This window comes from Candoia aspera, chromosome 1, assembly GCF_035149785.1.
Source record: "Candoia aspera isolate rCanAsp1 chromosome 1, rCanAsp1.hap2, whole genome shotgun sequence".
Lineage (NCBI taxonomy): Eukaryota > Metazoa > Chordata > Lepidosauria > Squamata > Boidae > Candoia > Candoia aspera.
In genome coordinates, this window is record NC_086153.1 from 211,945,568 (window position 1) to 211,962,142 (window position 16,575).

General features: G+C 38.2%; 1 protein-coding gene across 1 annotated transcript in view; it reads left to right on the plus strand.

The window, feature by feature from the left end:
* The first annotated feature begins 529 nt into the window (after positions 1–529).
* DARS1 (aspartyl-tRNA synthetase 1) overlaps positions 530–16,575 on the plus strand; it is a 58,343-nt gene continuing 42,297 nt past the window's right edge. Inside the window, exons 1-4 of the mRNA XM_063318411.1 lie at positions 530–728; positions 3,052–3,109; positions 4,566–4,658; positions 13,291–13,393. Of these exons, the coding sequence (XP_063174481.1) occupies positions 657–728; positions 3,052–3,109; positions 4,566–4,658; positions 13,291–13,393 (326 nt within the window). The 5' untranslated portion in view covers positions 530–656. The remainder of the gene's footprint in view (positions 729–3,051; positions 3,110–4,565; positions 4,659–13,290; positions 13,394–16,575) is intronic.

Here is a 16,575-nt window from a genome sequence, read left to right on the forward strand (position 1 = left end):
AAATGTAGTAGGTAGTATGTGAACGTACACCAAGTCACTCGCTTGCCATCACGTAACAATGCATTCAGAAATTTTGCGTAAGAGTGCAGATGACGCACATATTAAGAGTGCTCTGCTGGTCTATGATCGAATAAAAATTGATTTGATTTATATTAAGAATGCAATTTTTTTCGCTTTTATCTCTTTTTAAGTATTATGAAGTATGAGATGACATGATCATTTTGCTATATCCTAAATGGGACAGGAAACTTTCTTCCAGAAATCTGTGCAGAAAATCCATTCTCAAATCTTACAGAAACAGACAGACGGCCCCTAATCCGTGGAAACGCCAACTATCCAAAGCTCGCGAGAAAGCGTTCCGCCGATTGAGAGGAGAGGGGGCGGACAGGACGGCCACAAAGGCGAGGAGAGTCATTCCGCGCGACGTAATGATTAGAGCGTGCTCGGCTCTCCCCGGCGTGCTTTACGTGCCCGGAAGTGGTGCGAGAAGACATGCGGAGAGAGCGTTAAAAAAAAAAAAAGCGTAGCCAGGGGACGCTGCGAGGGGAATCGAATGAGAGGTGGTGGAAGTCTTTGTCAGGTGGTACGGGAGCCTTGAGGGGACGAAAGGAAAGTGTGCGCGTTCTTTGGCCACGTTTGTTGCTGCATGTGGTAAAATGCCCGGCGTTCCCGTCCGTAAGAATCAAGAACGGAACCGCGACCAACCAATGGAGCCGCCGCCGGCCGATGTGGGTCTCCGACGGGATGGAAGTGGGCTGGGAGGGAGGGACGGAGGGCGAGAAGTATTGAGGGGGGCGGAGGATGGGTTGTAAATGTCAAAGGCCCAGCGTGTGGACCGAAGACCCCAGTCGCCACCTCGCTCCTGGGGCAAAATTTGAGCCGTGAGCGGGTCGTGCTCCCCCCCCTTTGCCCCTCCTGGAGGCTGTTTTAGGCCGCCTCGCTGCTCTTCAGATGTGGTCGGAGACTCTCCATTCACCCTGTTTTCACTTCTGTCCGCTCCTGTTTGTGTTTAGAAGGCATGGAAATTGGCAGGAAGTGAAAGTAGGCGTTGAGTGAGGTTTGGGGCAAAGTAAGTCAAATAAATTACGGTGATTACCCATACGGTAGCTTTAACGTCTTTTAAATTTGCCCCATTTCATCTGGACAGATAATGTATTCTGTGTGAGAAAGAAAAAGGTTACTCAGAAGCCAAAGCAGAATACACACTACAAAGGGAAGCCTTTTTCAGACTTTTAGTTGGGGAGAAAACTAGGTTTCAAGGATAAAAGTTCTTGATTCATTACAAACAACCAAGCAACTGTATAACACTGTTGTATGTAACACTGAGCAATGGACAGCTGTATTAAAAATCTGCCATATAAAAAGCAAAATGAGAGCCAGGCATAACTTCTTTTTGCAGATAATAGGAATGGGTTTGAAATAGGCATACCAAAGTTTCCCTTGTGTTTAAAATGATGTAATATTCAAGGAAAATGGATTGATTTATGTCTTTATTTTGCTGCCTCCACTGCTTTATTTTCTCTGGGGATTCTTTTTCTATAAACTGTAAGTTTTCTGTATTTGATAGGCATTCTTTCCCTTAAATGTGAGGTCCTACAATGGTAGAATTTTATTCCCCTTATTGAAACTTCACACAGATTTGCTACAGGAAATTTGCATAGAACCAGGAAAATACATATTCTGTTTATATCAAGGCCCTGGAACCCATGAGTAAAGTTCCTTTTACCCATTAGTAAGGTTAAAATATTCTGTTCCAAATGCATATCTTTATGACGGCTTGCTTCATTAAAAGGATTGTCCAGAACCATTTTTGTTACAAAGTGTAAACAATATGAACTTGTTCAAGCTCATGTAGTACTTGTTCAAGAAGTTTGTTCAAGCTGTTTTCAGGTTTCTTTTGCTATCATACATTTTAGTAATTTTGATTTTAATTCTTTACAATGTTGTTTTATAGACAGTTAAATACTGTTTTTAAAAATACTCTTAATAAGTGGTCTGCAAGGATCAACTTATTTGTGTAAATGGACTTTACCACATAACTAAAATTTAGAACAGTGTATTACTTTTGAGTTGAAGATAGTTCAATAGAGGGATATATCTATTGTTTCAGATTGTTTCTGCATGCTTTGGTGTAGCTGTCAGGTCTCAAACAGGCCTTTTTCAGTCATATATCCTGAGTTGCAAAGTCTGCCAATTTTATTGCATCCCTGAGTTACATATTCCCTTCCAAAAACTCATACATGAGCATGATGTGATTAAAATTTGCTGCATACCACTTTTGCATTGTTCTGGACATACATTTTTTATTTTAGTGTTCATATCATTTCAATTCATTTTATGTTTATCTTTCTGTTTTTATGCCTTATAGTGCATGGCATATTTTGTATAGCCCTCTTTCTGGGAACACTTAGTTTCTTTTATCTCCATTTGCATACGTATCAAGCACAAGCCTAAGTAAACAATGAACTCTGTTTCAGGGTTTGAAGTTCTTTTCCAGATCAGTTGGGATATTGTCCAGTTTCTCCTCAGAAAGTAATGCATTCTCATAAGTTATAGCTGCATACATGAATTACATCTGTTAACAATATTAGTAACGTTTTGTTTTCCATGCTTTTATAATTACGGTACAGAAAGGGAAGCATAGTTCAGTTATCAAGGTTCAAATCACACCATGCTAAAAAAAGTTGAAAGAGGATGAATTCATTTGTAGTGCACTTTTTCCTGTGCTTATCACCAATAATAAATATTGAAAGTTATTTAGTACATAGGGCTGAATGTTACTAAGTTATTACATATACGTGTAACATGGTGAGTGATTCATGTATCCCACTGTGCACAGAGGCAAATCTACTTTGTACTCCATTACTATATATTTCAGAATCTCAGACTGAAGTGAGAACTAGCTCTTATCAATGATTAATTCTAAGCTTCATATGTAGAATATGTTTACCCATCAGGAACAATAGTAAAATATATTAAAGCATGACGCTGTTGTTTTCTTTGTTTGATTATTGCAATTTATTATAATTACTTGGTCTTTGCTCTTTTCAGGATTATGCAAAAGAAAGATATGGAATGTTGCCAATGATACAGTCACAGGAGAAACCAGGTCAGTTTCAAAATTCTGTAAACCATACAGAGTTAGTAATACAGTAAGTAACATGCTACTGATCTTCACATTAAATTAATTTTGTTCTAGCTTTGATGGAGCCAGTTTAAGAGATTATTCATTTCAGGCTCCAAGGATTGTGGACTTGTAGCCACATTCTGATATACACCAAATGTGAGTTAAAAGTTTTGTCATATGCTAAAAACTGGAAGAACCACTGGCACATATTGAAACAAAATATCATGGCTAGGTTAAGAATGAGTTCCCTTTCCTGTTAGTTTTTCAAAGAACTGGCCTAGAAGATAGAGTGAAGCACTTCAGCTATCCCAACATTACCATACTATACACAAATTCCTGCAACTATGTTACAGCCATTTCCATTATAGAAGCATGAGTATCAGAAACCATATGATACTGTAGGACTACTGATCCCCTAGAGTAGAAAGGAATGATTAGGTGGGAGCAACCTGTGCCAGTGGTCTCGTCTAAATAATTCAGGTGGGTTATCAAATACATGTGACATTTTGCTATGTTATCAAGTACATAGCAAAGTTAGTTATCAAATACATGTGACATTTTGCTATGTTATCAAGTACATAGCAAAGTTAGTTATCAAATACATGTGACATTTTGCTATGAAGATAGTAGCTCTTACACTGGTATGTGTAGAGAAGTCTTGATGAGAGATGATATTTTCAGGGCTGATAGGCAAAAGTCATCTGTACATGTTTCTCTGGCAATTTATTGGTAGGCCATTCCAGCAGTTTTTATTTAATAGCTTCTCTAGTGCCTGTGAGGGAAAAAAAACACAATAGAATATTCTTCTTAACCTACAATGAGGCAGGAGATTAAATGAGCTACATAAATATAAGGAATTTTCTACATCACTTCTAAAAGTACTCATGAGATTCATTTCTCTTGTAATTAGAGACAATGTTCTGAAATTTCACTATAAGAAAAACATACATTTTTAATCCTTTATTTTTTAAACAGATCTGTTTGAGAAGGAAATTATATTGAATTCTTCCTGTATTTAACTGATAAACAATTAACAGTTTTTTTTCCATAGCAACATTTGAAATAAAGTTCAAAGTTCTCGTTAAATGCTAAAGCATCTGGAATTTAGAGTATAATTAGAAATTTTCACATATTCATGGAGAGAAATTGTGTCTTGTAGAGACATTGAATTGGACAAAGAGTGCACAGTGGCAATTTTCTGCAGCTTCTCCTTCCCTTCCCTGTCCCCCAACTCCATTATGCCCTCCACCTACCCTTTAGGAGAATACAGGGGCAGTGGAGGAGTCAGAATAGCTGTTTTGCCCCTTTCCCAGTAAAACAGTGAACACAAGCCTGGATTTAACCCCCAATTTTGCCAAGAGATTCAATAAATAGTTTTTCATGTAAATACTGTATGAATAAAATGTTCTCATATATGTCTCAATATCTTTGTATGCAGATCGTGTGTTGGTTCGAATAAAGGATTTGACAGGAGAGAAAGCTGATGAAACTGTTTGGGTTCGTGGCAGGATTCATACCAGTAGAGCAAAAGGTAAGACTGCTTCTTTTGACATTGTCATGAATCAAAGAGGCACAAGTATTATCTCCTTGTCCTGGTGTGTTCCATTACTTGCTTTAATCAGGAACCTCCAGCCCTTGAACATTAGACTCCTGATATTTCCATTAGAGAGCCAGTTTGGTGTAGTGGTTAAGGCACCAGGCCAGAAACCTGAGATCGAGAGTTCTAGTCCCGTCTTAGGCACAAAGCCAGCGGGGTGACCTTGGGCCAGTCACTTTCTCTCAGCCCTAGGAAGGAGGCAATGGCAAATCACTTCTGAAATCTTGCCAAGAAAATTGCAGGGACTTGTGCAGGCAATCACCAGGAGTCAATACTGACTTGAAGGTGCCTGTGCATGCACGCACACATACACACACACACTGTGTATGTATGTCCATTGCTTACATTTCATGACCATGCACCCTACCTTTTTCCCCTTCTACTTTCACTGCTGCCAGATGTTCTTTTCCAGGTATTTATACATATGTGATCTTTGCACAACATTTCTTTTATTTGATTTTATACATCGCCAAATAAAAACTCAAGATGGTGTAGAAGTTAAAGTATCATAAAAATACAGTATGAAACCAAAAGCAAAAATACAGCTAATTAGAGTGAAAAAATAGAAATAAAAATACTAGCTACCCATCATCCCCCCAGTTGGGATCACAAATGTCCCTGGCCTCTGAGAAGATGGTATTCCAGAGGGTGGAGGCAGCCACAGAGGAGGTGTGACTTTGGGGTCCCACAAGATGATACTGTTTAATTGATAGGACGCAGAACATGCCCACCCGATGAGACAGGCAAAGACAATTGGAGAAAGACAATCCCATAAATAACTATGCCGTAAGCCATATACAGTTAGGGATGTGGTGGCGCTGCAGGTTAAACCGCTGAGCTGCTGAGCTTGCCGATCGGAAGGTCGGCGGTTCGAATCTGCATGACAGGGTGAGCTCCCATTGCTAGTCCCAGCTCCTGCCAACCTAGCAGTTCGAAAACATGCAAATGTGAGTAGATTAATAGGTGCCGCTTCGGCAGGCAGGTAACGGTGTTCTGTGACTGTCATGACCACGGAAGTGTCTACGGACAAACACCGGCTCTTCGGCTTTGCAACAGAGATGAGCACTGCCCCCTAGAGTCGGACACGACTGGACTTAATGTCAAGGGAAACCTTTACCTTTACCTAAGCCACATACAGCTTTATAGATGACAATCAGTACTTTGATTTGTACCCAGAAGCCCACTGGTAATTAGTGCCCTTCACAGAATAGAGGTTTCACATAGATGCACCAAGATGCACCCATAATTGCTTGCATGGCCCCATTCTGGACCAGTGGTAGCTTCCGAGGGTCTTCAAGGGTAGCCCCATATAGAGTGCATTACAATAATCCAAATAAGAAGTAACTCCAGTATGAGTGAGCTTAGTCATTTCTAGAGTAACTTGATGAAGACCAAATACCCAGAAGAGTTAGTAGCAGCTCAGGAAGTTTGCAAATCAGCATTCCAGCTTATGTCAAGTACAACTTGAGATAAGCAAATACAAACATTTCAAGAATTCTAGCTCCTAGTTGACACTGCGGACTAAAGGTAGTCTTGACAAGAAGACTTATCCCTTCCTTCAGTGAGATAGTATAGTGCTCCAATCTGCTGTTTGAAATAGCAGCTTGGGAAGCTTGCTCATGGGAAGATTACTGCAGATATATGTCTCAGCATGGCATTTTGGGTGAGAACTTTGGATATTTGCTTATGGGACTGCCATCTTCTAGATAGGTGCAGCGGGACAGAGTGTTGGCTTCTAGATTATAAGTCTGATAGTAGATGCTCTAATTTTTTGCCTCTTTTTTATGTTCCCCTTCTCATGGATTTTTATGGAATGGTTTTTAATATAAGCAAAGCACATTCTTCCAATTACTGAAACTCTGTGAAAATTTCTACAATAAACTTGTACATTTAATATAATTGTTATGTTAGATTTTATAACTGATACACTTTTTTTGTGAAGAGAATATAATTAAGTACTGTTTTAAATGCCTTTAAGGTCATAAAGAACCATTTAGAAATAAAGTTTAAATTATTGCTGAATATTCAGGCATGCTAGAATTTCTCTTTTCAAACTAAAAAGCATGGCTTTTTCATGTACTATCATACATTCTAAGGAAATGGGAAACCCTGGAACAAATTGAGCTTTCATGTTGTCCCAAATGAAATACTTCAGTTCATTCTTAAAAAAAAAAAAAGAAATCTGCTCTTAACAGTGACCTCAGAGGAAGTTCTAAGTCTGACCTCCATGCTGTGTCTTATGCAGACCCACCTGCCTGTCATTTTTCTTCACTATGCAAACAGTGAATATTTCTTGGACATCTGTTTCTAGCACACAAACTTTAAATATGTTTTGACATCTTCAGATAACATCAGAAACTGACAGTTCTGTTGATAGAAGTTTATTTGCTTCATAGACAAAAGCAGTATTATAAAAGATCACAGTGGTTAGGACAAATGCCTGTTGTAAAAAAAGTATTTTAGTGGTGGTGGAAAAACAGCAAACAGGAGTTGCACATTGTAATTCTATAATAAAGTAGATCCTTTTCTTCTTCTTCTAAACATAAGGTAAAGGTAAAGGTTTCCCTTGATATTAAGTCCAGTTGTGTCCGACTCTAGGGGGCGGTGCTCATCTCCGTTTCAAAGCCGAAGAGCCGGCATTTGTCCGTAGACACTTCTGTGGTCATGTGGCCAGCATGACTACATGGAACGCCGTTACCTGCCCGCTGAAGCGGTACCTATTAATCTACTCACATTTGCATGTTTTTGAACTGCTAGGTTGGCAGGAGCTGGGACTAGCAACGGGAGCTCACCCCGTCATGCGGATTTGAACCGCCGACCTTCCGATCAGCAAGCTCAGCAGCTCAGCGGTTTAACCCGCAGCGCCACCGCATCCCTCTCTTCTAAACATACTTCATACAAAAGGGCCTTTCTGTCTAATACAGTGACCTGGCAAGAGTAAATAGGAGGCAATAGTCGTTCAAATGACATATTATTTTGTGCCACTAATTATATGAAAATCGTATTGTTAATCTGTCCTCTGAAAAGTGGGATGCAGATGAATAATAATATAATAGTTTATTTGGTCAATGCCAGCAAAAGTTTTAAAAAAATACACCAAAGTAAAATCAAATAGATGAGATAAAATACTAGCATAACTAAGATAAAATAACACATAAAAATGTGACATACATTGCTATAATGATGCATTAATTACTTGTGCAAGTGTAAATCTAAAATATTACAGATATCTTAAGAGCATTAATGTTAAGAGTATTCATGCTGGCTCATCAAGTCCTTGAACAGAGCCAGCCACTGACAGTTCACATTCTTATTTTGTGACACTAATTTTGCTCTTAGTAATTGGATTGGTTAGGGCCATGTTCATTATTCCAAGTCTGATCTTATGCTACATGGAATGATCAATAGGTGGTTCCTGGCAAGCAGTTGGAAAAAGAGGAATTCCCCTATCTTCTCTTCTCTGTGTTAGCTATAATATTGTACCCTGAGTTGCTTGACTGATAGTAACTGAAAACTATCGGATTGAGTGATCTAGTCTCCCTTAGTTTCATACCTAGTTTGGGTTTCTACAGAAGGTGGTAGAAGGAATATATGTAGCTCAGGGTTGAACTGTCCTTGGTGCTCTCTGGGGTTGGTTGTTTGCTTGCAGACGTTTCATTACCCAACTAGGTAACATCAACAGTGTGAGTGAGTGTGGGGTTTGCTCCCTGTTTATATACAGTAGCTTGCCCCGCCAGTATTGGTGGAGGTGTGGTTTTCTCCTTGGTAATTCCTTGATTAGGGTCTTGTTCTCTGCTTGTTTGTTTGTCTGCTGTTAATCCCTGCTTATCTGGGTGTTGGTTGCTAGAGAGGATGTGTTCTGGTCTTTTTGTTTCCTTCTTAGCTTTTTTTTTTTAATTGTCTCTTGAATGGTGTGTAAATGTGATTTATCTTTATGTGTCTGTTGATGGCTGATTTGTCTGAATGCCAAGCTTCCAGGAATTTTCTGTGAGATGGGTAGTTTGATAAATAAATAAAATTCCCTAGCATTTTTGGATTTAGCTTCGTCTAGGATGCTCACAGTTTCCCAGTTGAAACTATGGTTGAGTCTGTCCATGTGTTGTGAGATTAAGGAGTTTTCATTGTGTCTTCTGACTTCTAGTTGGTGTTCGTGGATGCGCTCTGCTAGTCTTCTGCCTGTCCGTCCTACATCGTGGCTGTTACAGTCTTTGCACTGTATGTTGTAAATAACTCCTGATTTTTCTTCTTGGGCTATTGGGTCTTTTAGGTTACTTAATATGTTTTGAAGAGTTTTAGTTGGTTTATGTGCTATGGATATGCCATGTGCTTCTAATGGTCTGTTGGTGGTTTCTGAGATGTTTCTGTTGTATGGCAGTGTTATCCTTTTTGTAGCTTCTGTTGGTTGTGCTATAGTGGGTTCAGTGGTCAGGTACTTTTTGATAAAGTTGCATGGATATCCATTTTATTGGAAGCTGTAGTATAGGCAGTCTATTTCCTTTTTCTAGTGTTCTGGGTTGCTGCAGTGAGTTTGTGCTCATCTCAGTAATGTTCTTACACAGCTCCTCTTGTGGGTGGTTGGATTGTTACTTTGGTAATGGAGCAGATAGTGTGAGTTGTTTTTTGATAGACTTGTGTTTCTAATTTGCCATAATTTCCTCTGCTGATTTTGAATATCCAGGAAGGGTAGTGTGTTGTTTTCTTCTCCAACATCTTTTCTTTCTTCAATATGTTGTTGATCGTTTCATGTGTCTTCTCTCATTGTTCCTTTTTTATTATAACAAAGGTGTCGTCTACATCCTGTTCCATACTTTTGGTTGTGTGTGTGGGAGTGCTATAGTTTCTAGACGCTGCATTACAATCTCTGCTATGAGTCCTGAGAATGGTGATCCCATGGGTGTTCCTCTGATTGGTTGATATATTTATCCATCAAACTGAAAGTAGGTAGTGAGGCAGAGGTTGATGAGGTCCATGATTCTGGGTATTTCGATCTTTGTGTATTGGGCTAGGTTGGGTGTGTTGTGTAATACTGCTGCCATGGATTCTTTTGCTAGTTCTGGATCCATGGACATAAAGAATGCCATGACATCAAAAGAAACCATAATTTCATCTTCCTCTCTTTTTAGGTCTTTGATTTTCTGGAGGCATTGTAGTGGGGAGTTGATAGAATATTTGCTCCCCTCTGTGACATGTCCAAGCTTTTTTGTAGTTCTTCGGCTATGTTGTATTTTGGGGTCCCTGGTCATGATACAATTGGACAAAGAGGTATGTCAGGCTTGGGTATTTTGGGGCATCCATAGAAACGTGGGAGGATGGATCCGCTGCTGTTCATCTGCCACTGTTCTTCTTTTGGGATTTGACCTGTCTTGTTTAGGTCATTAAGGGTTCTCTTGATCAGGTTGTCTAGAATTATATTTTACTGAGATATGCAATAGTAACAATAGTAATAGTAATCTTGCAAATCTGCCTGTGTTTCCCCTTCCTTCCCTCTTATACCCCAGGGAGTCAAGAGGGAGCCAGTCTTTCACGCCTGCCTGGTCTCAGTGCATACTTCTGCACCTGTTATTGTCTTAACGTCTTCCGGTTGGTTTCTCCAAGGTTATCTCCGTGGCTTCCTGCAAAAATCATAATTGCTCCTATAGGGGAAGTATAAGCCCACCCAGAACAGGTCATCTCTTCACCATTTAAAGGCATATAATAGTCATCGTAAGCATTTTTTTAATTGTCAAAATAATAACTCAACCCATCACTGGTCCAATCTTGTACCGTCTCACCTGATTTACATAGAATACAGAAATAGAGCAAGGTGCATTGGCATTCTGATAATGCCTAGTGGCAAATCTCCAACTGACTTCTCCCAGTTGCTGCCTAGTAACATCTCAGCGTAGACATTACAGTATATGGGAGACAATGGAGAATTATATGATATGCAATTTGAATGCTATAGGACTGAAGACACATCCTCTATTCTGGAAGCCATGTTACTGGATGAAATTATTGTATCATTGTATCACCAAGTTCCATTGAATAGTGTTGTTTCAGAAGGGTAACATGGAGGATGCTAGCAAAAGCTGCCAAAGATCCAGAATAATAGCAATGTTAGTAGTGGTCAGTCTGTTCTGAAGATATTGAGTGCTCTCTAAGGATCAGGTTCATAGCTTAGAAGTGCTGGGGGATCAATTTCTGACATTAGTGGCAAAGTGACCTCTATCTTTTCCAGTTTAGGATGAAATCCCAGCTATAATTCTGTTTGATACAGAAGACCTTATTACAATAATTCATACCTTACTACAATAATCCATACCCTCATACTCTCTCAGTTACATTACTGTAATATGTTATTTGTGAGTCTTCCATAAATACAGTCTGGACACTTCAATTGGTGTTAAATGCAATGACTGGAATTAATATTTATGATTATAATAGTGATAAATGATTTTTCACTGGCTCCCAGTAAGCTTTTAGGCCCAGTTCAGAGCTCTTGTATTGATTTACAGATTTCTTCACAATTTGAGTTTATGGTATCTGAATAAATGTCTCTTTTCATATGTTTATATATTAGGGGGGGGGAATTAATTGCAGGTTCATATCTAAAATTAGCTGAAAATGAATTTTAGAAGCCCCTGATATAATTACTGTTAGTACAATATCTGATCTGTTATATGGGAGGAAACTTGCAATAAGGCATTCATAGGCAATTCCCAAAGTATTATTTGTATTGTTGTTGTTATTATATTAAGTATTGTTATTCATCAAGGAATAACACAGTACAATGAATAGACAATAAGAATCATATCTTTGCTGGTATTCTTTGAAAATTTGAGCTCCAGCCAGGAACTTAGGAATTATCCAAGTAATATTGTAATATACAGCTTGTGCCCAGCAAAAAAGAATTTTTTTGCAAATATATACTGTAGCTGATACAGCAGAAATATTTAGTCCTTGTGAAAATGTGTTTAATCTGTTTGTTATTCCATCCAGTATGTCAATAACCATAGGAGGGACTTTGCAAAACCTTTTCTATAATCTACCTATCTTGAATGTTAAATCTCTGTATTTCATATTTTTCCCAATTCTTTTTCCTTGATTCTGTTGTTCCCAGGTATAGCCGCATCTACAAAATTAGTCGTTTCAATTATTGTTATATCAGGGGTGTTGTGTTGTAGATGGCGATCAGTTTGTATGTGAAAATCCCATAAAATTTTAACATAAATTTTAACTTCTTGCTCAATTTTGTGGTCATACCACCTTCAGGAAATTTGTAAATTTTTGTTTTTGTACAGATGCCCGTGGATCATAGTGGCTCCTCGTTTAAGATATTGTTCGAGCAATGTTGCTACATCCACTAATTAGATGGTCCATGGTTTCATCTTTTTCTTTACAAAGTCTGCATTTGCTACTGTTGATACATGTTAAATACTTGATTTCATCATATTTTTTGTTTGTAATTTTTATTTATTACTATTATTTGAAACAAGCATGCCATATGCCAAGATTCCTTTCTGTTGTAATGCAAGCTAAGACTATCAAAGGAGAACTTTGGTAAGGGAAAGATTAGACAGAGCATTTTTAACCTGACAACCAATCTTGATTAAGCTACCTGCTGATAGAGCTTGATTCACTGTTACGCCATTTTTGTACTGGGCAACTGGAGACAAATGCTAGATAAGCTGCAGAAGGCAGAGCTACAGATGGTGAATTTCATTTGTGATATCCTGGAATAGCCAAATTGAAGTGATAAATACTCATCCCATGTTGGATACTAGAGAGAACCTATGGAGACAAAAAAGCCAGCCCTGGAGGTTTAAGTAGTAACTTACTTGGCATTGCTGCTGCTACCACTGCCACAAGTCAATTATAGTCTAGCAAAAAATGAGGCATGAATTTGCAACTTGTGGCCTCCAAATAGGTTACACTTCAGTTCTCATCAAATGCAGCTCATGGAGCCAATAATAATGTACTGTGGATCTTGCGGTTCAAACTATCTAGAAGACATCAGGTTGCCTAACTCTGAATTAAAGAGATAACTGAAGTAGCTTCTGTGTTTCTTCAGTGTCTGTCCTCTCCCTGCTGTTCAATGCATGTTATTTGGCCAAACTAGGTCAAAAAGGTAAAACAGAGAGGCAGATTGGGAACCTCACAATCAGTCCATTCTGCTTTGGACTTAAGTTGCCTTAGATCTGGAGCTATTGCCTTGGTTTTATATCCTCATCTAAATTGTTTGCATATCTTTGCACAGAAGTAGCTGCATCATTCTTTGGATCTTATTATTTTTATCATTTAGCAAGGGTAAATGTGAGCTTTTTTCTGAAATGTTATATATACCAGTCACCTGATATTTTTCTCCTGAAGGATAATGGCCTTTAAAAAATAACAAAATAAACTCAAGGTTATTTTGGAGTAGAAACTGCAGCAGAGGCTATACGTATCTGTGACTGTACTTTGCTTTATACATCTAAAACCTGGCCTGATATTAGAGGAATAGACCATATTTTTTGTATTCATTCAGAAAGCTCCCAAGTAATTTGTCCTGAAAACACTTGCATTGTTTCTTCCTCTTTCTTTTTAGGAAAACAGTGTTTCTTAGTCATACGTCAGCAGCAGTTTAATGTGCAGGCTTTAGTGGCTGTGGGAGACCATGCAAGTAAGCAGATGGTCAAGTTTGCTGCCAAGTAAGTAAGCAATTATATCCTGTTGTCAAGGTGAACAATTGTGGGAATTCTGGCTCCCGGGGGTTGGGACCATTTTCACACATTAACATCAATGCTGTACTTGTTTTTAAAATGTAGTTATTTAAAATGGTCAGTTCACTATAACATTGAACGCCTTACATTTATAAAAGACAAAATGGAGCCCAGGCCTGAAGTTCATTCTGAGCTGCTAAAGGGGCATTCTTTCCACAGACAGTTCCCATTTATTTCAGGCTCGCTAACAAAACGTTTGGCAAGTTGAGCTCTGAGACATTATTTTCTTGGATGTCTATGTGTCCCTGTGAACACAGGCTCAACCTTTTTTTTTTTCTTTAAGTATCAGTTCCTGGCTATGCAATGTATTTTGTCTTGTCTGAATAGCAAGGGCAAATTAAAAGGTGTTTAGAAGTTTGGCACTGTAATTTTTTTTCTTAAAAGGGAAAGGATTAAGAAACTAATTTACATTCCTTTAATTGGTCTCACTGGTGTTTAATCTTGTTCCGTGTAGGGTTCCCCCCCATCAAACATTTTCCTAATAGTAATTGACTGTTTCTGTTTTATAAAAAAAAAAATTGCAGTCAGTGTGCTCCTGCTCTTTGTGGGCACTTTTAAAACTGATGTTACAGTTCCTTGGGTTACCAAAGTAATCTGGGGGCAAGGACAGAGAGCAAGATCTCCTGGAAACAAGCTAGGCAATGGAGTTACCAGAGAGGGCTTCTGTACTTGCTTTTAGAACGGCTTGAGTCTGAGTCTCTTTCCTGGTGTTTACAGTAAAACGGATGAGAAAGGGAGTTGTATGTTATGGATCCTTTTTGTTCTAGGATGAATTATAAATCTGATTTGTAACAGAACATATGTACTGATGATTATTCACTTTTAAATTGGTATATCCAGATTTAAGATAAAGGATTATCCCAGTGGTTAAAAACATACCAGTACAAGATGTTTAAAATGCTGCCGTTCTCCTTCCTGTTTGTTCTAGGTTTTGTCAGTAAAAGAATGAACTCTCATGATAATCCAGGTTTTGGTGAATTGAAACAGAACAGGACCATTTTTTTTCTAGCCCCTGTCTATATTTTTTCTATACCTCTGACTATACCATAAAAAGAAAAACTACAGTGTAAGCCTAAATTTGACCTAATACGTTTTTAAAAGCCCCTTCCCAAACTGAAGTAAACAGAAATGTTAAATCTACTGTTACAGACTTTGGCTCCCCCTCCCCCAAAAAACCATTAAAGGCAACACCCAGCCACCAAAGGTGGGTGTCCATCTGTGCACTAACCTTTTAAAAAAAAATTATAAGAATTTTATTAAATTTCAAACAAAGATAAAAGCTATAGAAAAATAAAAACTACAAAGGAAAAAAAACTAAAAAGATGTGAAAACGGAAGATAATTTTTTTTTAAAGGTTACAGAAAGAAGTGACTTCTGACATTTAGCCACAAGGATATACAACAATTTTCCATAATCAATCCTTTACCCTATATTAAACCAAGATTACATTATTTCTATACATCATACCATTGGCACATTATAAAAGTCACTAAGTACAATTGCTCCCTCCCCTTATATTAAAAGAAAAAAGAGTATACACACACACACATATACACCTCCTAATCAACTTCCCCCCCAAAATAGCATTTATTTGATTATTTCCTTCCTACTACTATACATTCCTGTCTACTATAATAAAGATCAAACTAAAAAACATATAAATTGTCTACCATTATACTTGATAATACAGCAGTTTTAACAACTTTAATCACGTCAAACCCAAAACCAAACATATGTTTTTGTTATTATATCTTAATAATCTTAATCCAAATTGTTAAAGATAAATGAAGTCAATCAAACCCTTAAAACAATCCAGATAAATATTCTTAAACCCTTATCCCACTTCAAAATAAACCAAAGCATTTACATATCTCCACATTATGCACAGAGCTTTTTTCTTGAAAAAAATCAAACAGCCCAACTTCCCCCCTTAAAAACTCCAAATTCTCTTCAAGAAAACACCCATACATATTAACCCCTTCTTTTCCAAGGCACTCCATCAGAAGATCATTTTACTTATGGCTTGCAACTTGATCTCTCCCTTCTGCCACTCAACTATCCAATCTTCATCCAGCGTCTCAACAGAAGTCAAAGAGAGACACCTGTCACTGTTAAATTCCTCAGTTTCATCCACAACATTCATAACCAGATGACACATTTTAAAGCTCTTATTTTCCACAATGTCCTGAATGCTTTGCATAAAAAGTTGGAAAGAATCAGAAAGAATTTGCTTAAAGTCTCAATGGAAGTCAGAAAACATGTGCTTGAATTCCTCCATGTCTCACGCAGTAGATTATGGCACCCCTAGGAGCTTAATCAGAGAAAGTCAAAGATATGAGCGAGCAAAAGTTGTTTGCATGAAGTAAGAGTAAATAGCAGACTGTTCTCAAGGGAAAGTGAACAGAAAGCTGAAGTTTCAAATCCGCTGATTCAGTGTGTAGGAAATGCTAATATCTTCAAATTCAGTACAAAAATAATAACAGGGTGACAATTATTTACTTTCAATCCTCCTTAATATTTGGATGGAAAACAAGCAAAAACTTAAAAAGAATTCTTTTAAAAATTAACCCTAAAAATAACGATAAATGCCAAGACAGCCGGCTTCTCCTTGCTGTAGAAAGCCTCTTTTTGGGTACATAATACATAAAAAAATATAAATTGGGTGATTTAGAAATGGGGTGGCTGGTCTTAGTGTCCCTTTAAGGCTACAGTGCGGCTTGGAAATGGTGATGTCCCAGCCTCCCGGCAGCTTACCAAACAAGCACAAACGCTGTTTGTGATCCTCTGGCTGCAAGCTGCTGTTTCGGAGGACAGATGGGATGATTCTGAGTGCTTTTGTTGCCCAGAAAAACACTCCAGGGCTTCAGGAAAAACCTGCCTGAACCCCAAAAAACTGCCACGTTGTCAGTTCTGCCCACAGAATCCATGGGCACAGCTGTTCAGTCCTCCATGTCCCCACCAGAAGTCCATCTGTGCTTTAACCTATATAAATATCAGAAGTGCAAATAGTTCTAATGGGCAAGAGAAGGAGGTGATACGTTCTTCCTTTTTGAAAAAGAGAAATTCCAATAGTTCTAGCAATTCAGATTGATTGTGATTATTACTTCCCC